General features: G+C 36.7%; 4 protein-coding genes across 8 annotated transcripts; 1 reads left to right on the top strand and 3 right to left on the bottom strand.

The window, feature by feature from the left end:
* Window positions 1-65: 65 nt before the first annotated feature.
* On the top strand, window positions 66-3,543 carry LOC9307729 (pentatricopeptide repeat-containing protein At5g15300). The gene has a single exon (XM_002873672.2). It carries the CDS (start codon window positions 1,710-1,712, stop codon window positions 3,354-3,356), a length of 1,647 nt encoding a protein of 548 aa, XP_002873718.1. The 5' UTR covers window positions 66-1,709; the 3' UTR covers window positions 3,357-3,543.
* A 125-nt stretch (window positions 3,544-3,668) lies between these two features.
* LOC9307728 (casparian strip membrane protein 5) lies at window positions 3,669-4,958 on the bottom strand. Its single transcript, XM_021020946.1, has 3 exons — window positions 4,454-4,958; window positions 4,221-4,344; window positions 3,669-4,133 (listed from the first exon to the last, which is right to left on the bottom strand). Exons 1-3 carry the CDS (start codon window positions 4,672-4,674, stop codon window positions 3,915-3,917), a joined length of 564 nt encoding a protein of 187 aa, XP_020876605.1. The 5' UTR covers window positions 4,675-4,958; the 3' UTR covers window positions 3,669-3,914.
* A 742-nt stretch (window positions 4,959-5,700) lies between these two features.
* On the bottom strand, window positions 5,701-9,648 carry LOC9307727 (pentatricopeptide repeat-containing protein At5g15280). Its single transcript, XM_002871612.2, has one exon. It carries the CDS (start codon window positions 9,500-9,502, stop codon window positions 5,831-5,833), a length of 3,672 nt encoding a protein of 1,223 aa, XP_002871658.1. The 5' UTR covers window positions 9,503-9,648; the 3' UTR covers window positions 5,701-5,830.
* Window positions 9,649-9,726: 78 nt separating this feature from the next.
* Window positions 9,727-13,561, bottom strand: LOC9307726 (KH domain-containing protein HEN4). Of its 5 annotated transcripts, none has more exons than XM_021021160.1 (8): window positions 13,370-13,561; window positions 12,439-13,048; window positions 11,857-12,273; window positions 11,511-11,768; window positions 11,148-11,405; window positions 10,994-11,064; window positions 10,751-10,824; window positions 9,727-10,166 (listed from the first exon to the last, which is right to left on the bottom strand). In XM_021021160.1, the coding sequence occupies exons 2-7, from the start codon at window positions 13,018-13,020 to the stop codon at window positions 10,776-10,778; spliced, it is 1,635 nt and encodes a 544-aa protein (XP_020876819.1). In that variant the 5' UTR covers window positions 13,021-13,048; window positions 13,370-13,561; the 3' UTR covers window positions 9,727-10,166; window positions 10,751-10,775. The 5 variants fall into 5 exon arrangements, with proteins under 5 accessions (XP_020876819.1, XP_020876818.1, XP_020876817.1 ...); XM_021021159.1 differs by having other exon boundaries at window positions 9,727-10,155; XM_021021158.1 differs by lacking the exon at window positions 9,727-10,166 and adding an exon at window positions 10,243-10,646.
* Between the last annotated feature and the right edge of the window lie 2,021 nt (window positions 13,562-15,582).

Below are 15,582 nucleotides of genomic sequence, written 5' to 3'. Positions count from 1 at the left end.
AACTCTTTCAGTGGAGAAGAATCTGATAACAAATTTGCTAAAGCTGAAATCAATGAAAAAAAAAAGGTTTATTCAAACATAATCTCCAAAAGATATGACAAGTAATCAATCATCCAACTACAAGTCAACAAAGAAAACAAAAAGGCCAAACAAACATAAAAAAACGTGTTAACCATAAAAGGCAAAACATAGACATTACTTGTGAGTTAATTCATAATTGGCAACACACAACCAACAAAGAAAATCTCATTTAATCAAGCAAACAAGTAACAATAGTAAACTTAGTACAACATGAGTCAATTTGTCAAAGGACCGACTAACTTAATAAAATGATGACTAGTGACGGATCAATTCCTCGCAAAGTCACCTTCAAAAGGAGAGTAGATAAATTATTGAGGACGACCAAGAAAGAAGAAACCCACCACACCAACAAGAGCAACAGCTACTGTACTAGATTTAACTCACCTCTCATTGCTCTCCCCAGTTCTCTGTTTACTTGTGACATACGAAACATGAAATTGGTCTTCTCTGTATAGATGTATATGGATCTCAAATTAAAAATCTTTTGTTACTCATCAAAAGAGGTTGAGTTTATCTCATCTTCGTTTTCACTGTAATTTCCTATCTTCTGTTATTTGGAATGGAAACTTATCGAGTCAAATATTGCAATTGCATTTATCATCTATGTGACTAATGGTGGGTTTAGAAATGTTTTTTTTTTTTTTGGTTAAGAACAAAAACAACTAAATGAAGACTTCAAATGTTTTCACAACACATCACACAAAGACTGCCTATATTGATTCTGGCCTTAATTTTAGTAACATGCTACCAATAAAATCCCTAATTCTGTGTCATTTTTGTGTGTTTACGGAGGATCACAATAAAGACATGATGATGGGGTTACACAGTAACTTGCTTTTTGTTTGTAAAAAAAGTTTCTATAAATAGGTATGTTTTATCCTTTAGATCGAGACATATATATCACCTCTAACCAAAAAAAAAAAATCTACATGGTATCAAAACAATGAATCGTCTTTTGTGCTTTTTGTTTGTTATGGCATTATATGTTGGGTTGGGTAATGCACAGTTTGGAAAGAAAAACTCTCTACATTTCAAGAATTCTCTTAGTCCAGGAAAAGATCTCTCGATTTATTGTACTTTTAACAAAGAATCTCTAGGCAGCGTTGATTTGAACTCTGGAGAAACTTACGTTTTTAGCTTTCATGGTAAATTTGATTTCAAAAACAAAATTGATTGTAACTTTCGGAAAGAATCTTTTTATGCAAAGATTAGGGCATTTGAAAGTGGCACTGGCGCATTTGATCATGGTAAGAAAAACTTTTGGGATGCTAGAGAAGACGGGATTTACTTCACGCATGGTAAAAAAACACCAAAGTTAGAGTATACATGGATCTCAAACTAAACATCTTTTGTTACTCAAATTAGATGGAGTTTATTTTATCTATATTTTCATTGTAATTTCCTATCTTCTGTTATTGTAATGGACATTTAAATCGCATTTATTATCTATGAGACTATTCATGGGTTCAGAAATGTTTTTGTTAATGAAGACTTCATGATCAACAAAAATATATATATTCGTTTACTTACCTTAATTGATTTCTTTGGTACCGGTTCGGTTTTACTAAACCGGAAATCACTTATGAATACCGAAAGCCCATAATTAACCAAATGGAGATGAAAACGCGATGATCAGGAGACAAACGAACGACCGAACCACCAATCGCCGCCGTTCAAAACTATGGCAGAACTGCAAAAATTTCCGAACGTTGATGCAAATTCACGCTTTTATGGTGGTTAATGGTCTCATGTCTAATCTTTCTGTTGTTGGTGAGCTAATTTACTCAGCTTCTTTGTCGGTTCCGGGTGCGCTTAAGTATGCCCACAAGTTGTTCGAAGAAATTCCTAAACCAGACGTATCTATTTGTAACCATGTGTTGCGCGGCTCTGCTCAGAGCTTGAAACCTGAAAAAACGGTTGCTTTATATACTGAGATGGAGAAACGAGGTGTGTCGCCTGATAGGTATACGTTTACGTTTGTTCTCAAGGCGTGTTCGAAGCTTGAGTGGAGAAGTAATGGTTTTGCGATTCATGGGAAAGTTGTGAGACATGGGTTTTTGTTGAATGAGTATGTTAAGAATGCTTTGATCCTTTTTCATGCTAATTGTGGAGATTTGGGAATTGCAAGTGAGCTTTTTGATGATTCTGCGAAAGCTCATAAGGTTGCTTGGTCTTCTATGACTTCTGGGTATGCTAAGAGAGGGAAGATAGATGAGGCGATGAGGCTTTTCGATGAAATGCCTGACAAAGATCAGGTAGCTTGGAATGTGATGATTACTGGTTGTTTGAAATGTAGGGAGATGGATTCAGCAAGAGAGCTCTTTGATAGATTTACAGAGAAAGATGTTGTGACTTGGAATGCAATGATCTCTGGATATGTAAATTGCGGGTACCCTAAAGAGGCGCTAAGTATATTTAAGGAGATGAGGGATGCTGGTGAACACCCAGATGTTGTGACGATACTGAGTTTGTTATCTGCTTGTGCAGTTTTGGGAGATTTGGAAACTGGGAAGAGACTTCATATCTACATCTTGGAAACGGCTTCAGTTTCGAGCTCCATATATGTGGGCACTCCTATTTGGAATGCTCTAATTGACATGTATGCAAAGTGTGGAAGCATAGATAGAGCAATTGAAGTGTTCAGAGGAATGAAAGATCGGGACTTGTCAACTTGGAATACTTTGATAGTTGGTTTGGCTTTGCATCATGCGGAGGGATCAGTTGAAATGTTTGAAGAAATGCAAAGGTTGAAAGTCTGGCCAAATGAGGTGACTTTCATTGGAGTTATATTAGCTTGCAGCCACTCGGGGAGAGTTGATGAAGGGCGTAAATATTTTAGCCTTATGAGGGATATGTATAATATTGAACCAAACATAAAGCATTATGGTTGTATGGTAGACATGTTGGGACGAGCAGGGCTATTAGAGGAAGCATTCATGTTTGTGGAGTCAATGAAGATCGAGCCTAACGCTATTGTATGGCGAACACTTTTAGGTGCTTGTAAGATTTATGGGAATGTCGAGTTAGGGAAATATGCAAATGAGAAACTGCTTAGTATGAGAAAGGACGAGAGTGGCGATTATGTGTTACTCTCCAACATATATGCTTCCACAGGTCAGTGGGACGGGGTGCAGAAAGTAAGGAAGATGTTTGATGATACAAGAGTGAAAAAACCGACTGGAATTAGCTTGATCGAAGAAGATGATGACAAATTGATGATGAGATATTTACTCTCGTCAGAAGCTGAGTCAAAATCAAGAAAACGAATTAGTTAAGGTAAAAACCCAACGCTTCATTGGCTAACTAGGGACAGTAAGATTGTAGAACTCAATGCAATGATGGTAATTTGATAGATTCTTTCTTTTTTTGTTCTCTTGAGTTTTAGAGTTCTCAACTTAGAACTATGAGTAGTGAGCACCACAATTTATTAGGAAGTTTCAACATCAATGTTTATGCTCTATCTTCGAGATGATCCTTAGCAGAATCATTATGTAACATATAGGTAGTCTGTTAATGTTATAAACCTAGCATTTTCCTGTCATGTATTACTTACTGCATGTTGATTTCATGATTCTGGATTTAGCATAGATTATAGAACACCGAAAAGGAGAGTATATAAGAGATTGTAGTAACAGATGGTCAAACACACAACTTTTGACAGAAAAACCCGTTACATAAATCACACACAAAATATCAATGGAGATGAGAAAAGAAAAACCACAAATGCAGAGGACACACGACTAAAAGCTCAAGTTAACATTTTTACACACCAAATCATGTATTTCTTAAAGTAGTGGAAAAGAAAACTCATATTTCAGGCTAAGACCAGATCTTCAGTGGCGTCGGGAAAGAGCAATGGCTGATAGGAGAATGAGAAGAATGAGGAGGACAACGGCAATGAAAGATCCAATCAAAGAACCGGAGATACGCTCACAGAAGGAGTTGAACTGTTGACAAATAGCAAACCAGTTTGTTTTATTGTTCCCATTGTGTGCCAAGTAGACAATGGCTGCTGCTGAGGACGCTCCAGCACTTAGAAGACCCAACATTGCCTAACACATGAGGAGGAATCAATCATAAGCAGTAATATCAGACTATAACCAGGACAAGATTTAAATTGCTGATGAGTGATGACTTACCACATCAAGGACGATAAGAAGAATTCTAGTGTTCTGAGTCTTTCTCTTGACGATGTGTACAAAGGCCAAAGTTAGAGACATTATAAGGTAGCCACTCACAACAGCATTTGCAACCACAAAGAACCTGATTGATCAATCAAACCAAAGGAACACAAACTCTTCTAATTAATCCATTTTACCCTGATACCGAAAAAACAGCTACAAAAATATTCTAAACAAATAAAATGACATACGTTAAGGCTGGAAGATCGTTGTATTCGGCTTGGAACCGTATGAATTGAGTAAAGAAAGGCAGAGTTTCATGTGTGGTTCCCATGAGGATTGCACTACCTATAGTGTTGAAGAATGCAACAATCCTGAGAATGAACTCAAGAATCGCAATCCTTCTGCTCATCAGACCGCTCTTCTGGATACCTTTGCTCGTTTCCACGATTTCAGCCTGACCGGACTTCATTTTCTCTCTTTGCTCTTTAAGGTTTTCGGGGTTTCTTGAGAAGGAAGTTAGGGTTAGCTAGGTAATTAAGATTGTGAGAGTTTGATGAGGGCTAAGAGGAATGAGTGAGTGTGTATATATAGTGTATGCTTTGGGACATAGTGTGGTTAAGATTAGGGGTCCTTATCGCTATTGTACTTGCTAAAGGTATCCCCTTTTTAAGTAATATAATTCCATAAACCTAGAATAAAGGATATTCTTAATGAATCTTAACATATATTATACTTCAATTCATGCATGATGCACCAAACCTCCAAACTTTTTCAAATTTGGAAACATAAACTCTGTCCAAATTTGTGGACAAATCTTTAGCTGGAACATGTGGAGTAGTTACAAGTTATATGAATAATGATAAAGTTAAAATAATGGAGTTAGTTATGACGATTAACAAACCCATTTGTTCCTTTAAAATTACTTATCTAAATAGGAAATCTCTAGATAGTTGGAAATTTGAATTAAAGTTCCCAAGTGATTGGAGATGTTGAACTCAAATAGGTTTTTGTGTCAAACACATAGTCTATACTTAGGTTATTAATGAATAAAAACTATATCAAACTAAAGCAAGACCACCTAAACCAAATGATAATATTGGAATATTTCAAAAAAATATCAAGTATGTACGCTTTTTGAATTCGAAGTTATGACTTCAGCTTTTGAGTTGGCTTATGTATTTCCATGCACGATATATATATGTTTAGTAACTTCAAAATAGATCATTTATTTGCTTATTCAAAACATTGATATTTGTTTTCTTTCACAACGCAAACTTCACTCATCATGAGTTTGAGAAATAGCAAAAAAAAAAAAAAAAACAATTGGAAAACATCTTTTAATTATTATTAATGTTTAATCGACAAGTGTCTATTTATAAGATTTTATAGTTTGTCTTATTCACTTTATATGACGGAAATTTAATCAAACGAGCCAATTTGGAGATAAAAATGATAATATTTGGTCAAAATAACGCAAAAGTTTGACAACAACAAAAGTCAAATAAACACTCTGGCTCTCTTGGGGCGTTCCACGTTGACGTTGTGCGTCACAATCGTAAAATTACATAAAACAACACAATTGTTTTTATATTTCTAAATTAGCCCCAAACTTCTTAAAAACCGAGTCATCGCTTCCAAGCAAATCCATTCCCGGAGAGAAGCCTAGACAAGAATCCTTCACCAACTGTTGTTGTCTTCTTCTCTTTACAAGAGCTCAGGTTACTAATCAAAGACCAATGAGTCTCAAAATCAACTTCATAGCCACACTTTTGCATCATTTCCATCATCTCTGAAGCTTTCACTGTATTGTTCTCTACTCGAAACCGATCAATCACAGTCTTAAACATTTCTTGACTCGGTGTTTCGCCTAACCCAGCCATTGATTTGATAAGTCTTTCTGATTCCTCAACTTGACATGCCTCACAGTACTTATGAACAAGACCAGTCCATGTACTTATGCTTGGACTTAGACCTAACTCCACCATTTCTGTATGAAAGTCCATAGCTTTATCCAATTGATTGCATCTCAGCAAGCCACTGATGACTGAATCATAGCTTGAAGAATCCGGAATGCTTTGGTTCTTTAGCATTGTGTTCAAGAGATGAACCGCAATGTCAAGATTCTCGCGATCAGATAGTTTCTTGATTATATTATCGTAGTTGGGAGCCTTCATGACATTGCGTGTCACACGGGTCAGAAAGTCTTCAGCTTTTGGAATTTCGCCTTTCGAAATTAGGGATTCGACGATTTTGGTTTGGGCAACTGAAGAACCCAAAATCCAGCCTTTTGATTCCATTACCTGCCACAAGTCAAGAGCTTTCTTCACATCTCCATTATCACACAGAGAGCTTGTAACCGCTCTTAAGCTTCGATTATTCGGTTTCATCCCCTTGGAGATCATAGCCGAGAGATATCGCAGAGAACTTGAATAATCTCCAGACGAAGAGTATCCGTGAACGAGAAAGTTAAACGTGGTTTCATCAGGCAACAATTCTCTTCCCTGCATTTCGAGCAAGACTTTATTAACCTCCAAGTGATTCGTAGCCCTAAACATATAGAAAATCAGCATATTATAGATGATTACGCCGCTAGGATTGCTTTCTCCTAACAACAGAAACTCCTTCAGACTAATTGCAGAGAGAAACTGAAGCTCTAAACACATTTTTCGAACATATTCTCTGTAACTCTTAACCGAACAGATAACGTTCTTCCTCACCATGAGTCCTAGTACTTCCTCAACTTTTATCCAGTTGTTACCTTTACAATAACCTTGAAACATCAAGTTGTAGATTTTGTTATACGGTAAAAGCCCGTTTGATAACATTCTACGTAACTGATTTTCTGCATCGAGCACTTTCCCAGCTAAGCATAGTCCTTTTATCAAAGCATAGTGTACATAAGGTGAATCTGATTGCTCTGCTAAAATAAATGCCATTCCTGCTTTGTTAGCTCTACAAAGCCGAGGAATCAACATCAAACAACTTCCCAAGCTTGGAATGTGTTTCTTGTCTAGCATTTCATCGAGTATAGCAAATGCAGCTGAATCCTTCTTCTCCGTGCAGAGTCCTTTGATAAGATGATTGTAAACCTCTTGTTCCACAATGTAACCCTCTCCTATAAGCCTTTTAACAACAGAATGAGCGATACAAGAAAACCCAAGAACTGTGAGCTTCTCGACCAAAATCCTACACGCTTCTGACTGAGATGGAGGATAAGATATGAATACACGCTCAAAGAGTTGAACCGCTTCCGCCACCAGTCCTTTCCGGACAAGACATTCCCACAGATCTCCGCAATCATTCAAATCAGGTAACCAGTTATCATTCTGGGCAACACCCCACACATTCAGAAGATCATTGAGTGTTTCTTTCTTACAGAAACAACGTATCAAAGATGTGTAAGTTACGTTATCGATAGGATGATGCATTTGAACCATTCTATGGAAAATGAGTTTGCTATGGCGGCTAAATCCCTTCTTGCAATATTCTTGGACAAGAAAATTAAGGGTTTCTCCATCTAACTGATTAGCCAGCTTTGGCCATTTTTCCAAGAGGCTAACACTTACTCTGAGATGGGCACGCGATGCACAGAGACTCCTCATTAAAACAGCAAAACTCCGACGCGATAGTTTTTGACCCCATCGAGTCATTTCATCAAGAAGCCGCAATGCTGTTTGTAAGTCACCGTCCTTACATGCTCTAACGATAAGCGAATTGAATTCCGGTAGCACGGACCTGTCAAGTACCATATTCACCCTCTGCTCGTAAGCATCCAAATCAGTGTGCAAGTATAGCCCATTCCCAAGATCATCGAAGAACTCAGCTTTGGAAAATGTAGAATCATTGTCCCTTTTCAATCTAACAGCTAACGGATCAAATCCTACCAAACTAAAAGCTTCTGAAAGCGGATCTTCAACTTTAGATGCTTCGATTAACCCATAACCAAACATCTTATTAACAATCATCTTCGCTTCTTCAAACTGTCTAGCTTTGCAATATCCAGTTACCATAATCTTACACGTAGACAAGCTGAGCAGCATTCCATTTTCCTTCATCTCATCCAGAATACAATGGGTATGTTGCCACAATCCTTTTCTAAAAAGCCCACTTAGGATAGCATCATAACTACACACATCGGGTTTGAAACCCTTTGACGTAATCTCGGATAAATAAAGAACCGCCCTCTTGATATCTCCTTCATAACAACACCAACCAATCAAGATACCAAATGTAACTTCATCAGGTTTAAAACCCAAGTGTTCGAGTTCCTCCATATATACATAAGCTCTCTCTGAGCCAAACCTCCTGCAGAGAGAATGCACAATCCTATTGCCAACAAACACATCAGGTTCATACTTAACTTCACCAATGAAACTCAACAAATCATCAAAATCTTGCTTCTCGCTGTATCCTATAGTAATCTTACTATATATTGAGCTATTCAGGTTACAACCTAAAGCCACAAGCTTTCTTGCCAGGACTCTAGCCTCCTGAACCCTCTGGTCCAGGCAAAGCAACTCGATAACTTTCCCGATGCTATCTATGTTCATATGATTTGATTCAGCCGTTGTCTCCACCCAATCCAAGCAAATTCTATATGCTGATTCTGTTCTATGAACTCTAACCAAATGATCAATCAGAATCTGGTAACACGAAGTTAAAGGTACTAAACCCTTACGCGTCATCCAATCAAACAGCATAACCGCCTTCCTGGAATCGAAAGCATCAACATATTTACCAATCAAATCACAGAAAATCCCCTCCTTAACCATTGTGTCTCCATGTCTCTCCATCTCCATAAGCAACAATTCAACTTCCTTAACCATTCCTTCCCTAATAAGCATCGATGCCATAATTTCACAAGCCTGAGGTAGATGCTTAAACCCTTGGTATTGCCCACTAGCCCATCTGAAAATCTCCCATAAAGCTTGAACCTTTGTACTCCCAATTCTACCTCTCTGAAGCTCAGATTCAAAACCCAGTAGCAATTCAACCACATTTTCGGGTTTCAAGCCAGGAAATCTCCTAAATCTACGGATAATATTGGGAATTACATCGGACAAATCCAAAAGCAAGTCTTTTAGAGAGGAACCAGTAAGGTCAAGCTTTTCATTCGACCTCGAAAGTAAATTAAACGAGGAAGATTCATAATTTCTTGGGATCGCTGAATCATTTCCCAAGGAAGAAGAGGACGAAGGCACTGAGGAAAACGCGAAAGAGTAACGACATGAGAGAGAAGAAACCTTGTTAAGAAAACGAAGCCGAGAAGAGCTACTGATGGAGAGAAGATTAAGCATGCGATTGCAGAGTTTAATGGAACTCTATTTGCCTTCTTTCTTATTCATCTGCTACTGCATTCGAACTCTCACCGAGAAGAAGGTGACGACGAACGAAAACGAAATTAAAAAAACGTCACCGTTTTAGCAACTGGACTTACTCGTAAAACAGGCCAAATGATATAAGCTTTGAATTAAAATGTCGAAAGACAAATAACTTTACAAATATTATTTGATCCACACCATTTAACAAAAAAAATATTTCATTATTTCTGAGTTCTAAACTACTTGAAAGTTGAAATAAAATAATTTTCTGCTACCAATTTAACATTGCAGAAATCAAGAGGTTTCTTTGATATAGGCAGCAAAAACCGGGGCGGCTCAGTCATAGACTCAAAAACGAACCATCTTTCCGAGTGTTCACCGTGCAAACTTATGGCGAGATGGAGCTATCGACAATCTAATGGTCAAAAGATTGGTTTCCAAAAACGACAATCTTCCAGTAATAGCAACCTGTCTTTTAACTGCTGGCAGAGAAGTATATGTGCAAAGAAACAACAAAGAGAGAAGAATAATTGTATATACCTTTCATGTGGACCAAATGGGCACAACAGATTGATATGCCACCTGAGCAATGTCGACAAGAAGCAATAGATTCTCACTCATCCCTCTCCCTGCATAAGATCTTTTAAAACTCTGAGAGATTACAAGGTAATAGTTTGTGATACCAAAACCTGTCAGAGAGAGGCTTAAGCATGCTGTAAGCAAAACCAGTACATGAGAGCGTTTAAAATTACATAATTCATACAAAACGGAACTACACAACCAAACTAAGGTTTTCTGAATCTAATCCAAGGAAAGACAAAGGTAAAGTGAAAGATAGACAGCATTACAGCCAAGGCCAACTGGATAAGGTTTAATGGGTAGGAACTCGGCAGTATTTTTGGTTACAAGCGGACATGGAAAGTTTTGAAAGAAACTTAAATATCTCATCCACATGTAATCGGTTCTCCTAGGTAGAGTTTGGTGGTTCAGCTTTGTCATCTTGTTTGGTGAAAAAGGCTTCAACTGTGGGCTGTGGGGTTGGCTTCAGGCTTCAGGATCTCACACTGATTTAGTGGGACGGGGAAAAGGTCACAAAGGGAAAAAAGCAGTGAATCAGAATCTGACACCCGGACAGATCAGATCAGATTATCTCATGAACTTGGGGCATATAGGTAGGTATACTAAGTTTAAAAGGACTTAAACAAACAAATATTATAATCTAACCTTTTTAATCACCAACCAATAGCTTCTAGTAATCATAGTTTCTGCGTCGGTAGGTAGAAGAATGGCTTGATAACCTGATGACAAAACCCATGATAAGGATCAGATCAACCACCAGGAGTTGTTAGGTAAATGAAAAGCAAAAGTCTGTGCAGTACGTCGACATTTGAAACACTTGATAACCGAAGTCTGACAGGTAAGTAATTTGTATAATGTCACAAATACATCAGTAAGAAATAATCTCACCCAGAACTGCTACTGCGTCCAGATGCATAACCTCCATAAACTCCATATGGAGTACTACTACTACCACCAACCTACAAAAACATGTCCGAGGAGTCATTAACTGAGAATTGATACAATAAAAATAACACGTAAAGGAACCTTCTAGAAGACATACCGGCGCACCATATGACGAGTAACCTTCAGCAGACAAGCCACTTGAGCCATAACCACCAGGATAAGGATTCCCACGTTCAAGTCTTCTGCTATCTCTACTATCATAGTCCAATCTATCACCAGAATCTGGTGCAACAGGAACATAAGGCAACACCGGCATAAGTGCAGAAACAGCACCTTCTCGGTCAAAAACATTGGCTCTTAATCTTGATGTAATTTGTATGAGAGCTTCCTTGGCAACGTCAAGTTCTCCAGAAATCTGAGCACCAAAATTGCTATTGCTGTTAACGCTCCATGTGAAGGACTTTAAGCGTGAGAGGAGAAACTGCAATCACAATTAGAGGGGTAGCACTATGAATTTTACCTGAACCATCTCATCATCGTCAGATGCAACTTTTGGAAGATTTTCCTTCCCGAGTATGCGGATGTTAGCTTTGGTCATTCTTCTCATCTCAGTTATGATGGCTCCTCCTTTACCAAGGATACAACCAATCCTAGAACTTGGCACAAGAAGACGAGTGGTGAATGAAACAAGTCCAGAATCTCTTTCCACCTTTTCACTGCATTTAGGTTGCAGCCGCATAACTGCTTCAATGGTTGGGGAATACGCATCCTCAAAAACCTAAAACAGATTAGACACTATCAAGGAAGAAAAGCTGGAAAAACTATTCTTAACTAAAAGACAGAAGACCATTGAAAGAAAGTCAAACCTCTCTTGCTGATATGGTTATCAAACAATCGTTTCCTTCAGTTCTAGAGCTATCAACTTTAATGGTTGCTCTGGTTTCCTGTCGAAGCTGATTGATTAGAGCACCTCCTTTCCCTATAACACTTGCAATGTTTTCAACTGGGGAAACTAGCCGAATAAAGAACTCTGTTGCCGGTGGGTCATTTCTTGGAGGTTGGTATAAAGGGCGTGACCAATCTCCTCCATCACGTCCATAGGAACCCATCAGTGGTGCTATTCCTACAAGTCGAGGACCACCCGCATGGCTCATGAGTGAGCCAGAAGGATATCCGCCGGAAATTGCAGAAGAAAGTAGATTCTGACTACGTGAGGGATTTTCATGAAGGCGAGAGGCAATCTGATGCAGAGCCTTCTTAACAATGAGCACTTCTCCAGATATCTAGAAAGAAAGAGAGATGAAAATAAAAGGCTAGGTGAACCATAAAAATGTTGAAAAAAGATAAATGATGTCATAAGGAATTCGCCAATAGACAGGTTACACATAAGAAGATGCAATAAAAGTAAAACACAGAACACAAAGCAACATAGATTCCTTCCCAGATACCTGAATGAGCTCATCTGAATTCAAGGCACATAGAGGCATGTTTCTATCCTTGATGATACGAATTTGAGCACCAGTTTCACTCCGAATGTTCTGAACAATTTGGCCACCCCTCCCAAGAATACATCCAATCTGATCCGAAGGCACAAGCAGCTTAGCAGTAACTTGCTGCTCTCCTTCAGAGCTATCTTCACTTTGCGCATCATCAGCAACTACTCGATCATGAATCCTGAACAAAGCATCCTGCGCAGGAGAAAGAACTTTCTCTCCATCTCCAAAGGCATTGGTCTCATCACTAGGGCTGTAGATCGTAATCACACGTTCATCACATCCCGGAATTGCCTCCCCTATTCTAATTTTCGATCTAGTGTCCATCCTCAATTGCTTGACAATCTCACCTCCTCTACCAATAACACTCCCAATCTTTTTAACCGGACACAGATATCGGAAAACAGTATCATCACGATCGATTACAAGTGAATCTCTATCATCACCACGATATCTTCGTTTGCTTCCACCGTTATCATCGTAGTCAGACTGAGGACGAGACCTCTTTCTATGGCTATCTCTATGATCCGGTGACATTGTAAAATCTCTACCTTCCAATCAAAATCTGTAAATTCATTAAATAATCAGAACTTCAAATCTATTAGCAATCTGAGTACTTTAAACCAATTCAAAGCTAAAAATGTAGCAACTTCACAATGATCTAACTAAGCATAAATCTAAATCTAATCATAAATCAATCAAATTTTTTCTCAGAAGATCCGAGAAACATATCAAATCAGAACTCTGGGAAGTCTAGTCTATCAAACGAACAAGCTATGCAACTATCGAGTAGCTACAGATGAGAACAACAAATATAGGACACGATTAGAGATTCCGATTTTACAATCTCAGAGACGTTTGGATTTGGGGAAGAAAAAGTACGAACCTTGGTATCTCCAGACGAAATCGTTTCTTCGGATTTGGGGTAAATCAGTGTTTCTAGGGTTTGCGCCGAGTTTAATCGGTTGTTTTTCTCAATTTTACAATTATATTATGAATTTATGATGGTGATTGGCTATAAATTAAAGGGATGGATTGGTGTTGTTCCTCTACGCCTAGGACACCAGAATATCGAACCATGAACGAAGAAAGGCATGCGTATAGAGGATTTTTTTAACATATACGATAAATTAAAATATGGTTCGATTTTCAAAAAAAAATTTTGGTTATTTGGTTTAGAATGAAATCACTTTAAATTAAGAGAAATTAGACTGTATGATCATAAAAAATTTAATAATTCAGTAACTAACCTAAAAAAAAGTTGACTATAATATTCTATGTATAACATGTAATATATACTAATTTATCCTTTGTTCATATGTCACATCTTTTCTATGTATTTTTGTATTTTTCTTTCTTTCTCTCTAGATCATCAATTTATTTTTCTTTTGTCATATCAATTGTAATCATTATCTATCATTAGTACATCATTATCATCATCACCACCACCATCACATCATCAACACCACCACCGCCGTAACTGCTACGACCAACACAACCACCATCATCATGCCCTCACCATCACCATTACAACCACTACCATCATCCCCATGTCATCACCACCACCATGTTGTCACCACCACGGTTATCGCAATAATCGTCATCACGATAACCACCATCACCACTACCACACATTCACCATCACCACATTACCACCCGTAGTCACTACCGCGCCGTCACAACCGTGCCATCACCACCATCACAACGTGATTAAAGCCACCGTCGTAACCACCACTGTCATCACGTCTTCACCACTAAAACCACCACGCCGATACTATTTACTGCCGATATCATCATCGCAGCCACGTTCTATACTATTTTAGTTTGTTCTATACTATTTTATATAAGTTTTATGTAAATAAATGTTTTTATTTAAAAAAAAAAATTCATAAGTTTATGTCTGTTTTTTTTTAATTTAAATCATGATACATGAAAAAAACTATTTTTATTTTCAAAGAATTAGAAATTTAAATTAAATATTTAGAGCATAAAATATGAAATAAAATTTCTAAGGGGTAAAATAAAATAAATAAATAAAAACTAAAAAATTAAAAACAGAGAATTTCTCACATATGTCATGTAACTCTTCTTCCTCTCTTCGACAAACATAGATAAAGGCCAAAATAGATATTTTATCCTCCATTGTGTTACTTGCTTTATTTCTAACAATATAGTGCTATATGCTTAAATAACTTATCAAAATAGGTTATTCACCTAATTCACCCTTAAATTAATCGTTATTTCTTGGCTTCGATTGGTGACAAAAAAAAAAAGAACAATAGGAACAAGAAAAAAAAGAAATGAAAAGGAACAAAAAGGAAAGGAAAATGATCAAAACCAGAAACAAAAAGGAATTAAATTATGATGGTGATTGGCTATAAATTAAATATAGAGGATTTTTTAACATATACGTAAATTAAAATATGGTTTGATTTTCAAAATTTCTTTTTGGTTATTTGGTTTAGAATGAAATCACTTTAAATTAATCGTTATTTTTTGGCTCCGATTGGTGACAAAAAAAAAAAGAACAATAGGAACAAGAAAAAAAAAGAAATGAAAAAGAACAAAAAGGAAAGGAAAATGATTAAAACTAGGAACCAAAAAGAACATAAGAATTGAACAAATGATTATGGTAAATGGTAACCAAAAATTGAACAAATATTTAACATAATAATCATTAAAAATTATATATTTTATTTAAAATTAATGTTTTATATAAATTTAAAACGAAATATAGTCAAATATTTTGTTTTAAAATAATATAAATTTCACTTAAAAGCATTTATTTATTTATTTTAGTATAAATACTAATTTAAAGCAAAGTTATAACATTCATTTAAATTAAAGTTTTGATAAAAGTTTATTTATACATAAATATATAATAAAAATATAGGAATTATTTATGTATAGAAATGTAAATATTATAAAAAAGCTATTTTAAAATTATTTAAATATTAAAAACGAAATTTAAATTTTTGTTCTTTATTGTTCCTCTACAATTTTGGGGAGGAACAATTTTGTTCTATCATTCTTTTTTTTTTAGGAATGAAGAGGAAAAACGTAGGACCCATATGTCTGAAAATGAAACAAAAATTCCTT

The sequence above is a fragment of the Arabidopsis lyrata genome (assembly GCF_000004255.2).
Source record: "Arabidopsis lyrata subsp. lyrata unplaced genomic scaffold ARALYscaffold_6, whole genome shotgun sequence".
NCBI classification, from domain to species: Eukaryota; Viridiplantae; Streptophyta; class Magnoliopsida; order Brassicales; family Brassicaceae; genus Arabidopsis; species Arabidopsis lyrata.
The sequence above is the reverse complement of the archived record's forward strand: the minus strand, read 5'-3'. Positions and strand labels throughout refer to the sequence as shown.

Excerpts from the sequence above, each read along its gene's own strand:
- LOC9307729 (XM_002873672.2), top strand. The coding sequence starts at position 1,710 with ATGATCAGGAGACAAACGAACGACCGAACCACCAATCGCCGCCGTTCA.
- LOC9307727 (XM_002871612.2), bottom strand. The coding sequence starts at position 9,502 with ATGCTTAATCTTCTCTCCATCAGTAGCTCTTCTCGGCTTCGTTTTCTT.
- LOC9307726 (XM_021021160.1), bottom strand. The coding sequence starts at position 13,020 with ATGTCACCGGATCATAGAGATAGCCATAGAAAGAGGTCTCGTCCTCAG. Across the intron at positions 12,274-12,438 it reads ATTCAGATGAGCTCATTCAG|ATATCTGGAGAAGTGCTCAT; the intron begins GTATCTGGGAAG and ends CTTTCTTTCTAG. Across the intron at positions 11,406-11,510 it reads ACGATGATGAGATGGTTCAG|ATTTCTGGAGAACTTGACGT; the intron begins GTAAAATTCATA and ends TTTGGTGCTCAG.
- LOC9307728 (XM_021020946.1), bottom strand. The coding sequence starts at position 4,674 with ATGAAGTCCGGTCAGGCTGAAATCGTGGAAACGAGCAAAGGTATCCAG. Across the intron at positions 4,345-4,453 it reads AACGATCTTCCAGCCTTAAC|GTTCTTTGTGGTTGCAAATG; the intron begins GTATGTCATTTT and ends TTGATCAATCAG. Across the intron at positions 4,134-4,220 it reads TTCTTATCGTCCTTGATGTG|GCAATGTTGGGTCTTCTAAG; the intron begins GTAAGTCATCAC and ends CTCATGTGTTAG.